This window comes from Schistocerca piceifrons, chromosome 3 (assembly GCF_021461385.2).
Source record: "Schistocerca piceifrons isolate TAMUIC-IGC-003096 chromosome 3, iqSchPice1.1, whole genome shotgun sequence".
Classification (NCBI taxonomy): domain Eukaryota; kingdom Metazoa; phylum Arthropoda; class Insecta; order Orthoptera; family Acrididae; genus Schistocerca; species Schistocerca piceifrons.
This window is the reverse complement of record NC_060140.1, coordinates 892,795,823-892,810,389: the sequence shown is the minus strand read 5'-3', so window position 1 is coordinate 892,810,389 and position 14,567 is coordinate 892,795,823. Positions and strand designations below refer to the sequence as shown.

At 39.9% G+C, this 14,567-nt stretch overlaps 1 protein-coding gene across 5 annotated transcripts in view; it reads left to right on the top strand.

Moving 5' to 3' along the window:
• The window catches only part of LOC124788047, a 108,472-nt gene extending 93,905 nt beyond the window's left edge, over positions 1–14,567 (top strand). For 3 of the 5 annotated variants that reach the window (XM_047255112.1, XM_047255111.1, XM_047255114.1), the window contains one exon: positions 10,604–14,564. In XM_047255112.1, coding sequence (XP_047111068.1) covers positions 10,628–14,209 — 3,582 coding nt within the window. In that variant the 5' untranslated portion in view covers positions 10,604–10,627 and the 3' untranslated portion in view covers positions 14,210–14,564. Of the gene's footprint in view, positions 1–10,603 lie in introns of all 5 variants that reach the window. The other 2 variants (XM_047255110.1, XM_047255109.1) reach the window with 2 other exon arrangements.

Sequence of the window (14,567 nt, the reverse complement as noted above, 5' to 3'; positions counted from 1 at the left end):
CAGCGGCTCGCCTCGCCAGTATTGTTGCGCCCGCGTGTGCGGCACGCTTGATCTCACTCGCCCTTGTGACGGCGTTTCCAGAACGTCCGTTTCACTGAATTCTTTAGGAAAAACTCACTCCCGAGTAATCTCAAGGAGTCCCTTAATACTATCACAGTGGATAACTCAACACTGTCCATCATCACACGCATGTACTAGCCTGAAACTTAAAACAGCGTCTAAGTACATCGGCAATGACTAGTAAAACACATATTCATGAAATCTTACAGCTAGTTACAAAATCATATTTACGTTGCTTAACCCTGCTGTTCTGTTCACTTTTACTTGACATATATACTGTTCGGGTCAATATGACCCGACATATCAAAATGCTTTAGAAACATAAATTTTGGTACAGTTTTAGCTATCGACATTGTTGTTCTATTCCAGTACCTTGTTAGTAATAATAATAATAATAATAATAATAATAATAATGGTAATAATAATAATAATAACAATGCATACAACTTTATTGAGGGATATTTTTCATTTAAATATGCACATAAATTTGAAACAACAGACAGTTTCCATTACAGGCATTCAACTTAGAAAGCACTACAGTTTTTCCATACTTCTATTCTTATTGTTGACAGTTTAGACGTAAGTATTGACATTTTCTAACAACAGACAGTTGTCATTACAGATATTCATCTTAGAGCACACTACAGTACAGAACACACTACAGTTTTTTTATTACATTCCAACATAGAAAGCACTACAACTTTAGAATCCTCTCTTCTTACTGATTGTAGTTTAGGCACAAGTATTCACATAAATTTGAAACAACAGAATTTTCAATACAATCATCTTATAAAATACTACAGTTCTTTTCTTACTGCTTGCACTGTGGACACAAGTAGGTTACATGTTTCTTGCAAATATGTTTACTACATTTTCCACACACCATGTTTGTTTTATTGTCATTACTTGATGGACAGAACTTACAGCGTGCACGTTTTGTAGATTTTCTTGTTGTTACCGATTCTGACACACCACCCACATCATTCGGGTTTTGGATGCTTGTGACCATTCTCAAAGAATCTTCTGTTCTTGGGAAATGCGTTCTTGATGCAATATGTTCTTTTATCAGTGACTTTCCAAGTTCCTCCAAGAATATTCTCCTTCTAGTCAATTTGCTTGCATTCCAATTAGGGTCAACCGAAATCCACAAAACGTATGCATTATAAGCAGAAACATCAAGAATATTGTAGAAAACTATCATTGGCCACCTATTACTTTTTCGTTTGCATGTATATGTACCTAATAACTGATCAAGCGTGTCTACAGCACCTTTGGTTGAATTATAGTCCAAAATCATTTTTGGCTTCTTATCAGCCCTGTCACTGATTTCCGCATCATGGTGGAGAGTGCTCATAAGTACAACATTCTTGTGTCTCTTAGGAATATAATTAACCACAGTAGTGTCATTTGTGAAGTAAAATGAAGAGCTGTGTACCTCCTTGTTGGTCATTTTGTGTGGAAGCTCCGGCTTATTTTTCCGTATAGTTCCCAACATAGTCAATTTCCTTTTCAGAAGCAGCTGCCCCAAATTGTACGACGTAAAAAAGTTGTCACACGTGATATTCTGACCACGTAACTCAGAAGTGAGATCAGATACCACCCTCATTCCCTGATTTCTTTCTGGTGCCGCTCCACTCACCTTTCCTGTATAAATTTGGGCTTTCAGTACGTATGAAGTTTTGCTGTCACACATGGTCCATATTTTGATCCCATATTTTGCCGGTTTACTTGGGATATACTGCTTGAATGGACAGCGACCTCTAAATGCTACTAACTGCTCGTCAACAGTAACATTTTCTCCTGGATTATACAGTTTAGGAAGGACCTCTACCCACTTCTCCCAAATACTACGAATTGCGGCAAGTTTGTCAGTACGTCGTCTTTCCTCTCTAGTAGATTTCTTGTCAAATCGCAGGACACGTGATATCTTACAGAATGTTTCATGAGACATGGTTGCTCGAAATATGTTTCGCCCAGTATCTTTATCCCACAAACTTTTTGTAGACTCCCCATGAGATCGATATACACCCGCTAGGAGTAAGAGTCCTAAGTATGCATGGAAAACAGAACCATCAATATCTGTCCACTGTTCACCATAAACTCGCTGCCCTTCAATATTTGTCATCTCTATTATTTCATTTTGAAGCGCTGTGTGAAATACTGCTTCAAATGAACATTTTACATCAGATATTCTGCTGACTGCATACCTGGTAACTCCTGGGGTACTCTTGATGATGTTCGAAGCTGGTAGGCGACCATGTTGTGCTGGTGGATGCAACTGCCATTCTATATTCCCATTTTTAGAAAGAAAAGTCTCTACACTATTTTGTATGGGCTGTGGACTGTCGTAACTGTCATCGGAACACTCGCTTTCAGATGCATTGCTGATGTGATCTTCAAACTCAGAAAGTGATCCTTCATCTGGTGAGGCATTTACTATTTCTTCCAACTCACGATCATTCAATGGTCTCATCGCCATGGTGTCACAAGTCAAACTGGGCAGAAACAAAGCATTCCAATTATTGAGAACTGCCAATTATTATTTCCTGGGGAAAGCAACAAACAAGCCCATTGTTGTGAACGCATGGAGCTTTAGGTGATTGTTGAGAGTAAGTTGGAATGATGCAGTCACTATTCCCACACAACACAACAAAAATAATTTTCGCCATTTCCAGATTTTAGAAATAAATACGAGTTACACTAAACATATTTGTGTCGGGTCATTATGACCCGAACATTACATATGCAACTATTACAGTTGAAGCCCAAACTTCTTAAACTTTTTTAAAACCTTTTAAAACACATGCTGCTCATCCATTTTCAGACAAAGTCACAAAGTTTCATAAATATATATTGGTATTTACATAATGTAAAATAACGTTCATATTCGTTTCGGGTCATATAGACCCGAACAGAACAGCAGGGTTAAATTAGCAGCTTGGATTTTTCAATTGATAAATAATCACTCTCTCTTAAATCATTTAGTCAAAATTAATTACTTATTAATTACAACTTCTTTAATGTCCTCTTGGTCAGTCAAAAGCATGGCAATCTAGCAAACCTTAAATCTTACACTCTATATTTACATATTGTACAAATTACCCATTGTGTGGTATTAATCGATCCTAGGTTGGTACAATTTCAAATCTATTATATTTCGTATACCTAATAGCTTTCCAGAGCTTGGATACTCTAAGCAATAAGCATTTGTGTGAGGTATACCAATGACTTTATATGGTCCATTATAAACAAACTTAAATTTAGAGATTTCATTGTCTATCTCGCTCGATTTCTCATGAGCTTTTACAAGTACTAAGTCTCCGATTGCAAACTTAGCAAAACGCGCTTTAGCGTCATGACGACGTATGCGAGCATCGGCTTTTAGCTTCATTACTTCTCGCAAACGATCTTTTTTCACACCAATACTAATGTTAATCCGTGGAGGGAATTTGATTATCTCTTCCAATTCACTTTCTACACTTTTGTCAATGCCGAAATTCCTCATGTTATGGCAGTTCAAACTCATTCCTACGTCAATGTCATCCGGCCAGTTAACAATGTGTATAGGCTGGTATTGCCTATGCACACCGTCTCCTGCCTCGTCAAAACCAACTACCATTGTTTTATCTAGTGACATACATGTCAAAGTTTTGCTTTCGCAGTTAATCACTGCACGGTACTTTAATAGCCAATCTAACCCGATAATTACTTCCGCAGTTAAGTCTGGCACGACGACAAACTCTTGTTCAAATCGTGCCCCACATATCTCGAAGTTGACAAAAATCTGTTTTGTGACCGGTTTACTGGCCTTCCCAGTAGCACCGATAATTTTCACTCCTGTTACTGGCATAACTACGATGCCAGGTCTGTCTTTCAGTAACTCAAATATTTTCCCAGATACAGCACTCAATTCTGCACCGGTGTCAATCAACACGTTTAGTTGTAGGTCGTGCATATTAACAGACACTACTATCTGTCTACACTTGTCCTCGACTGTTTCTTTATTTTCCCACAGTAAATCCTCGTCTATATCCAGGTCATTCCAGAAAAAACCATCCGGCTTTGATCCTAAATCCGGCTTATCTGGCGGCTTTTTCAGCCTCTTTTCACATACAGTTTTAATTTCAACACGTCTGTCCTGAGGCTTAGTCTGTAGCTTCGCCTCCAATACCGAAACCTTTTCCTGTAACTCGTCAACTAGTGAGTGTTGCTTTGCTATCGATTCACTAATTGTCACCTTCGTTGATTCCTCTTTGGTCAGATTGATCTCATCTGCCAATCTACCTGGAGACATGTGCCCAGTAGTATCTGCAATTACTTCCTCTAGATCTGCGCAACCCACACTGTTATCTTCTGACCGTATAATGTCAACTCTAACCTCATACACGCTGTAATCTATGTGCTTTTCTACCAATCGTGTCCGGCTATCACTAAAATTTTCGTAATCTTTCTCCTTAATACTCTCGCAATGTTTAAACTGGAGGTTTGCGTCGGATGGGTCGGCTACTTCTACCACTACAACTTTCGGTAAAGTCTGCCGGTTAGGGCCAGAACTTTCCGTTACTACTTCAACATTCAATTCCTGCGGGACGAAACACGACGCATCTTGCTCGTGCTCCCCTTTAACATCAACTATTTCTAGTAAAGTCTGCCGATTAGGGCCAGAACTTTCTATCATTTCACAAACACTATCTTCCTGCGGGACGAGACGCGGAAAATCCTTCACGCGCTCCCCATAAACGCTTCTCCCATACAGACCCCTATAATCTCTTAGTTCGTCGTGTAAGCGACCGAACTGCCTTAACCAGACCTCATCCCTCTCTGCATCCCCTCGCTCGATGACGGACGTGTTATCCGACATCTGATCTTCTCTCAACAATTGCGAATCATTCTTAAACTCAATCTCCAGTTCCGCTGTGGGTATTACAGCTGCCACTTTATAATCGATTTCCGGAACACTACTTAAATTGTCCTCACTGACAGCGAATGTATTTTCTACTGCCGTGTATACAGCTGATCTACTACTTGTGGGCGCACTCTTTTCTCTTAACACTGGCACACTCTCCCGCCGTTGATTATTCCATACGGAATTTTCATACCGACGACACCTGGGTTTTCTCCTGCTATTGGGCCGCCAAAATTTCTCCACGCCCGGTCGGCCCCTCACCGGCGCGGCTAATGGTTTCCCTGTCTCGTCCCAGCAGATACGCTCCCCGGATGCTGCTGAGGCGGCTGATCACACCCTCTGGCGTTATTACTATTCTGTGAAGCCCGTATCACGTTAGTATGATACTGGTTTCCGTCATTCCTGCTATTATTTGCATTATACCGATTGTTATTACGGTCCGAACCATTATTGTTATTGCTGCCATGGTTGCGGTATGCATTATTCCCGTGGTTATCGTTGTTGTGGTTGCTGTGGTACCCGTTGTTGTTACCACGGCCTCTGCCACTGTCGCGATTATTGCGCCAATTGTCCTCGTCCTCCACTCTTTCCAGGAAATCATTGATTGTCCTGTAATTGCTTCCTACGTATCGTTTTGTATCATCTGGAAGCTTCTTGTAGAGTTCCCAGACTATTTCGGATTCCGAGCGGCGGTCACGCAAATATTCCAACTTGCGGATCCAGCCCTCACAAAACTCCTTCATCGAGCCGCGCGAATTCGCATCGAAAGGCCTCGATACGACAAATTCGCGCCAGACACTTTGCTGTTTTTGCTCTGACCAGTATTCAGCCAGAAACAAATTTTTAAACTCGTCAAAAGTCAGGTTCGTAATGTTGAGATTTAGGCCCCAACGCTTGGCATCACCAGCCAACACATCAATAACCGCATTAATTTTTCTCTCATTAGTCCATGATCTGGGTAAAACTCTTTCACAATTTTTAATGAAATCCGTCGGGTGTATACCGCCTTTTTTCAAGGGGTCGAACCGCTCCTCTTTCGTCAACAACTCCGAACTATGTGCACAGATTGGCACATAGCTCTGTTTTTCGTCAAGTTTCCTTTCTAATTCCGACACCCTCGTAATCACTTGGCAAGTGGTTGTCGCAAGCGTTTCCACTTCCCTCTTTTTCTCTTCGCAGGTGTTAGCCTGCTTCGTCACTTTGGTATCTACTTCGGATACTAAAACCTTTAAAGTTTCCACCTTCTGTTGATCCTCTTTTCTCACTAATTGAATTTGTTCCGTCACCTTATTCTCGATGATCGGAGCAACTGCGTCTCCTACACTTTTCTCGATTCTGCTAATTTCGGAATCAAATCGAGTATTTATGCTCGCAATTTCCGCCTGAACGCCTATCATTTCCTGTTTAAGGTTACCGATTTCGGTATTAATCACGACAATATCGTCTTTGATTTTATCAACTTTTGTGTTAACAACTTCAACATTGTAGTTAACAACATTAATAGCTTTGTTCTGATTGTCTAGCATTCGTTCAATTTTTTCAGACTGAGCTACTTGCTGGGCAGCCTGAGCTGCTTGCTCGGCAGCCTGAGCTTCTTGCTTGGCAGCCTGATCTTTAATTTCTGCCGATTGACTCTTGATTTCGTTAATCAAAACATTCAATAAATCAGTTAAATTCCCGGAAACCACCGGTTTTACTTCCGTAGCGGCTTCCTCTTTCACTGTCCCCCCGTATTCGTCATCAAGGGATTCAGATTTGATTTTCACTTCCGATTCCGAAACATTTTCTAAAGTCTGGAATTCCATTTCTGCTCTTTGTTGCGTTTCGGCGGTCGCATCTTTCATGCTAGCCGCCTGCCCCGGAACAATGGGTACCGCTGTGCGCGTTTCCCACTGTTCGACCGATTGTTCCGTATCTAAGTCTACCAAATTTTGGTAATTGTTGCCTTCACTCATTTTAATAATTTTCAATATAAATGCAAAATCTCAACTCTAATTAGGATTCCTCACACGAATATTCTCGCTGACGTATCGACCATTTCGTAACCAGTACTTTGTTACGAGATTTGCACAATGCAAAATTCGTGTCCAGAACAACCTCAAATTTGAAGATTGTCCTGTCACCAGGTCGCCACGTGTAACCTCCCCCTCACTTACCGACCTTAATGACAGTGAAAAATTAAACCGCGTGTACCTAATGGAAATTTGGGAAAAGCAATCGTCACCGAAGTTAACCTGTCGGTAAAGAGGGAGGAAAGGGTTACATCTAAATGAAAGGAAAAATGCAAGTGAAACTGGTGGAAATTAATTTTGAAATAGGGATAAAGTTAATAAAGAAATTAAATGTGCGGCCGTTACGTTAACAATTAACTAGCGGTAATTAGATATTTGAGATTTGGGGGAAATCACGGTCGCCAGTCCTGAGGACAATTACTATAGTAACTGAAAAAGCAAGGTAATTACACATATAATTAGCACTAGAAGCGTGGCAACTGAAGGTTGACACGTGTAGTGTGAAAACTGAAAGTTTGTCAGAAGTAATAAATTTCGCTACACTTAATTTAGCAAAAGAATTAATGAAACCGGAAAATCGAAAGTTAATTTAGTGACTGAAGTTAATAGTGAGCTTTCTTTCTGAAGCACATCGAAAGACAGTTAGTCTTGGACTACCTCAACAATCATTTCAAAAGCTACTTGAATCTACGCAATTTAGAAATAAGAGAATTAACTTTGAACTTGAATTAAATGATTCTGAACAATTAACAATAGTAAAATTTAGTACGTACCAAGCTGAGCTGCAGTCACAGGTAACTAAAATACGGTAACAAAACTCGCACTCTTAATTCGTGCTTGTGCAATCTAAATATTGTAGCCAGCTGAACTTTGAAATTAAAGCAGTGAAATCGAATGATGCTGGCGTTTGAATTTCAACGACCCTCGGGCTCATTTCGGAAAAGGAAGGGACCCTGCTTGGCAATGCAATTGGGACAATGAGCAACAAAGGTTCATGCTAAGTTGCTGTAATTTTGCGAGGCAAATGGAACAATTTGAAAAGCTGAGGTCTGCCATACAGTTCTGAAACTTTACGTGCTTTTAGTCTTCCTTGTTGGTTGATTGAAGGTTTGAAGCCGTCGATCGAGGAGGTGGCGACAGTCACTCATTGTCGGCCGTCGCTGTTGCAGAAGCTGGATGTTGGCGCGCCTTCTTCTCGACACGGTCACCAGGCGAAACGGGCTCTTGATGTGCGCCAGCTAATGCTTCCCGTCCGCGACACCATGTCAGAAACTATCATCGCGAGTCGAGCGCAATTACATGCTGCCAAACCCCGAAAGCGCGGCAACTCGCGGGAGCGTCACACAACACACCTGCTCCACTCGCTACTCCAGCCAGCCTCTCACTGCCCGCGCCCCACGCGGCAGAGTTAACACTCCCAAAGATCCTACACACTTTGATTCTTCACACGACCCATCGATGTAATCGTTCGATAGCAGTTTTCCCTAGGCAAGACCCAGCGTAAAAATACAAATAATATTTACGAAACAAACCAATTATACATCGACATAAGTGCATAAATATATATATATACAAACAGTAAAACAATTACAATATATAAAGAGACAGAAATGTCATATCTTGAGGTAACAAAACAAGGAAAAAAAAATAGTACAATAGATGGAAATAGGAGTATATGCATTTCCGGCGTTACAACCCCCGTAAACTTTCCTCAACTTTTCATGAATTTCTGTGTGTAATCTATAATAAAACTTCCAGAATAAAGAATTTTAAGGTGGTGAGGGTTTTTAGTTTATCTGTGTAACACACAGCTTTAAAAAGCTTCATAAACAAAACTATCCCAGAAACAAAGTTCCTCTGTAAACAATGGTTGGAACGTTTTGACAGTTGTTAAATTCCTTGGCAATAGAAATCGAGCCCTTGGTCATGGAATCCTTTAAGAACTGCTGAGTGAATATGTCCCTCATTGAAAAACCTGTGATTTCTGCAAATCAGTTCCTAGATTGCCTGGACATTGTTGCCTGTGTTAGATTTCCATGGCCTTCTTTCCTGTTCAGCATCTCCCACTTCTGTGCAACCTTGGCCAAATTGTTGGCACTATTTCACTGCAGGTGCATGTGACAGTGCATTTGGTCCATGGACTGCCAGAATTTCATGATGAATCTGTGTGCAGTTTAGACAATTTGCTGACAAGTAGTGTTCTGTTTTGCGTACTTAAGCTTTGGAGTATGTTTCTAGTTGCTGCACAGTTTCACTCCCATACTGTAATGCACTTGTTATCTGTACTGTGCAGAACTGTCTCTGCAGGAAACCAAGAATATGGTTTCACTTTTCACAATGCACCACTCTTTTTGTGCAATGATCTCAGTTTGGGACATGTGTAACTTACTTTCGAAGTCCCCTTTGATGAGGCCCTTTGCAATGATGATTTGATTTTGTTTAGTCACTACTGAATTATGGTGTGATTCAGTGTAGAGGAGCTGCACAGCACCTAAATATTGGTCCTCCCAAGAGCTTTCGGCTAGTAATATATTTTCTTGCTTCTGAAATGTGGTGTAAAGTGCTGTTTGGAATCTCCAGCTTGCTACTACCATTTAATCCACTTCTATGCAGTTGGGGGAAGGTCATTGCATAAAATACTTTTGCAGCACAATGACCTTAAATTACTGTCCTTAATACAGCGACTTCCAGTGGCCAAATTTAGTTAAGAGGTGTGGCTTTGATATGTCCACACATGACACTAAAACATGAATGCTATGATGTCCCAGTCGATGTCATACACTGAATGAAATTAGAAATATCTAGAATAGTTATGTTTCTTGCTTATGTGAAGAGCTTTTACATTGAATGCTACAGCCCCTATGATAATTATTGCCACATTACTCATGAAAATATCATTATTTGGACAAAATTTACATGCCAAAACAATTACAAATTTCGGATGTTTAGTTCAGATTTCAAAATTTTTCTGTTGACTGACATTGTTTGTGTTATGATGTCCATACCATGGAAAATAAGTTTCTGTTAGTGGCTGCACTTTGTTTACTTCATATATCCTTTATTTTTCCTCCTTTTTTGTCTTCCCCTTGTAGTATAGTAATTCAGTGGATAAGTGGGATACAAAAGTCTGGGATTCAATTTCCATTCAGTCCTAGAACTTTTTTCTGTCACTCATCACCTCTGTCGATGTCTTATCAACATGAAAAATACAGAGTTGTCCCATAGTTTAAAATCCACATTAAATTTTAGATCTCCTGAAGACAGATTTGGTCAGTCAGTTCAAAAGTGATGTGAAGGCAGACCACGTTAAGTAACAACTTTTAATGCATTTGTAGTTAGTGTTTCACTGTGATATGTTGTGGAATATGGGAGTTTCATTGCAGCAATAAATAGGCAGGCCACTATATTACTTCGTAATGTCAAGACATATTGGATTTTTATACTTGCCTCACTTTTTGCAATTGTGCAGTTAACCATGTGTGTTACAACCACGTGTATTGCACAGACAACCAGAATGGCTGCATTTGTCTTGTGTTGTCCTCTTTCCTTATAAATCTTTATTCTGTCTCGTTCTAAGAAATTGTTATAATAGAATTTCATGGTACCTCTGTCATTATTGTTGCAGGTGCTGTGGAATATTAGTTCAAGCATGCATTGTTATGAGACAAGATTTGGTGGGAAGTGTGCAGCTGAGGTAACATTACCATCAGCAAATCAGAAAAATAACCACTGTGAAGAACCTCGTAGCTGCCAGCCCAAACAGTTGGCTTCTTGTGAACAACCAACGGGAGAAACAGGACACCATCTGAGGTCTCGAAGCCATTTCTGGCCCCAGGCTGGTTTGGTCGCAACAACTGCTGAGGAAAAGGCTCCAGATTCAAGCTCACATCCGCAACCGGCAAGAACAACTAGGGATGTTGAAGAGACAGTGTCCCATCTGGCCACAGGTACACCTGCTCGTAAAAGAAAGCGTTTGACTGCTGAAGAAAAGCTAATTGAGGATAATAAAGCATACTACAAGTTGGAAATGAAAAACAACAAACTTCGGTCAAGTGGTTACTTTGTCACAAGCAGAAGTTCTTTTGAAATGGGTCACGCTTTTGTCAAGGAGGCTGAAGTGTCGCCAGTGAACATTAGTAAACAATATTCTGGTTTGGTTAATTGTAGTGGTGGTCATAAAAATAATTATGATCAGAAAAACTTTGAGCATAAAAACATCGAACAAAAAATTTCCAGTGAATGTGTTACTAAGGACAATCAGGGAGATGAATCAGAAAGGTGCAGGCTACGAAGTTGTCGAAAACCTGAGAGTGATTGCAGTAACAGTCTTGATAATATTGAGAATAGCATTAATCATAATGAGTCTGGTGTCATTGATAATGATCAAGGCAAGAGTAGTTCATGTGAAACTAAAAATAACAACCTGCATAAAAATAGCATTGATAACAAGAGTACCATCCGCAAGACTATAGATGGTGGGAAAGAAACAGATTCCCAGTGTTTCACTGTGAATGAGTGTAAGGAGACTGAAGAGAAGAATGACAGCTCTAACAAGCAAGCCAGCTGTGAGTCTGAGGAACAGCGGGAATCGAAGACCGAAAGTTCTGGGAGTGGTCCAAGCCGAACAAGGATTCGGCTTTCAGAACTTTCCCTGTTGAGCAATGAAGCAGAGAATTTCATGTTTGGCGAGCCAGTGAAAAAGGTTTCATCAAATGAATCTTCAGATGATGAATGTGTGGCACTTAAACTGAAAATTGTCAAGAAAAGTAACAATGGTGACACAAAAGCAAAGTGGAAAGCAAAACGAGCTGTTGGCCGCAAAAAGGGACGTCGTATATACAGAAAAGTACACAGAAAAGTGAAAGTAACAACCAGAAAATCAAAAAATGGTATTACTTCTCGTGGTAGGAAACGACGCTTGGCTAGTGTGCATCAGTTTGATGACAGTTCTTTGGGATCAGCAGATGCATGCAGTGTTGGAAGTACTTCGGATGCAAATACACTTTCTGGGAGACACCGAAAGAGACGTACACATGCTGAAGCATTCATACATGACAATTTAGATTATTACAAGTTTGAAATACCTGGATCTCGGTTACGTTTCCAAGGTAGTGTGCTGCCTCAGATGAATATCAGCGAGACTCAGGGGTCAGAAACAGACAGTAACTATAATAAAAAGTCAAGTGAAAATAGTCACACATGTGATTCAAATAAAGAAAATAGCTTAAATTCATCGGATAGTCAGTTGGTGCAATTTAATGTAAAATCTCTGGAAGCAATAAGGAAAGGATTAAATGATAAATTGAATGCTGAGAATGAGGTAAAGAATACCCCTGAGGCAATTGTTGAAACAGGTGTTAAGAAAGAGGAGTCCAGTGACAAAAAGAATGGCAATGAATTAGCTACAAAGGATCTGTCTCTTGATAGACTGCGATTTTCTTTTGAAGCTGCGCCGCAGGGAGAGCCGTGGTACCAAACATATCAGAGACAAGATACTGGAAATGAGATTTACCTCTCGTGTCCAATTGACACATCATTCTGGAAATCTTTTCTGCTTCCGTATGAAATGTCCCCAACTGAATTAGCAGCTGCTGCAGCAAGTAGTAACCTTCCTTCTTGCACCAGATCAGTTGACACACCAGTTTCTTTTAGAAAGAAGAAGAAAAGATTTGCCCATTTGCTAGATAAGAAACCTAGAAAGTCTCCGCGCTGTCATGCTTCTACATTGGCTATACTGTCAAGTCTTATGCATTTCAGAAAACGTAAAGAGCCAGACAAGTTCAAAGAGGATACACCACCAGTGAAAGATGATGGCCCATCATCATCCGATGATGTTGTTAATGAAGATGTGCAAAACAAAGATGAGCGATCAAATACTTCATTTTTGGGAGAAATGTCAACTGTTGAAGGTCCGTCGGAACTGAAGAAAGATTTTAGTGAGCTTGCTCAGAATATTGATGAAATGCTGGAATCTTTTCCAGAAAGCAGTGGAAGCTGTATCAGTGCTTCACCAAGAAATACAAATGACAACAGTGAAGTGAAATTAAGAACACCTCGATCTAGTCGTGTCATTTGTAAGAAACAGAGCAAATCTCAGAGAGAGAAATTTTCTAAGAAATTAAATCAGCTGCCTTTAAGAGAGTCAGATCTAATTGATATTGATCATTCTGTGTTGGCCAGTTTAGCAACAATGTCAAAAGATACCATAGACTGCATTCCAAAGGCTGAAACTTGTAGTAGAGGTGGTCCAACAGTGGATGTAGTTTCATTACTCAGTAACATTACTGACTGCCACTGTCCAGGTCCCCCTGTAAGTAGCAAGGATTGCCTCAGGTGTGGTGTAGACATATTTTGTCCAGCCATGAGAGAGATGTCATGTAACAGTTCTGAATGTGGCGCCTCATCTACATGTGATACAATTGCGTATTCTGATGTTTTAGAAGGAAGACAGGGTATCCGTGGCAAGCGGAGAAAGAGGAAAAAGAATCGGACAGGGTGGCCTGTGGACAAACAAAAGTTTAGGAGGAAATTCTATTTGAGGTTTAAAAAGAGCAATGAAAATATCCCTGTGCAACATTCTGATAATGTTCACAAGCATGATGGGGAAGATTTGTGCAAGCCTACAGAATCTGAAGTTCCATTAGATGTCAGTATTAATGCAGGTTGTTCTGGTAGCTTAGGCATAGACACTGAAGTGCAAAAATATCCTGACAAAGCTGAAAAGATTGAAGTTCCAGAACCCTGGGAGAGGATAGAGGACAACGGTATGCATAGCACATGTACCCCACTGGGTAACTCAGTTTCAAAGGGTGATTTAGTTAGTTCTGCTTTGGTCTCCAGTGAATCCAGCCAATCTGATAAAAAAACTGATAAAGATCCTTCAGAAAATGTTCCTGTTACGTATAATGTGAGGCATGAAAAACATAGCAGACTTCTACGAACTGGAAGTTTAGACTCCAGCACTTGTTCAGAGCTAAAACCGTGTGTAAAAGTCAAAAGAATTCCTAATCTTGCTGAATATCAGATAGTACCTACAATTAAAATTGGTATATCCAACAGGCGGCTACGCAGTGCCTCTTCCTCATCGTTAACATATACTCCTGTTACAAAAATGGATTTTGTAGATGACAGTATCAAAGATGATACTGTTAATAACAGAAGATCGTGCCGGAAAAAGAGACCAAAATTTTCAGATAGTTGGGACACTTGGTTGACTCCTAATCGTAGATGATTTGGGAAACACGTAATTTCCATTTTGTGTTCATATCTTATTAAATTGTATAAAAGCTGTGTGTTGGAGACTGTTGTAATTCAGAGCCTTTTGTGTTTTGGTTTTTAAATGTCTTGACTGTGCTGATATATTTATAAATTGTACATAAAGAAAATTTATTTGTACATACTTAATATACATGCAAATTAATTTGTTGTCTTTTATATAATTTTTTAGTTGTATTTTATTATGTGTGCTGCTGAGTTTTTTTATCCATATGTGTCATGCAGATACTATATTTAAATTTTAATAGATACATATTTTAAGTGACTTCCATTGTTAATCAATTTCAGACACTGCATATTTCCAGATTGAAACA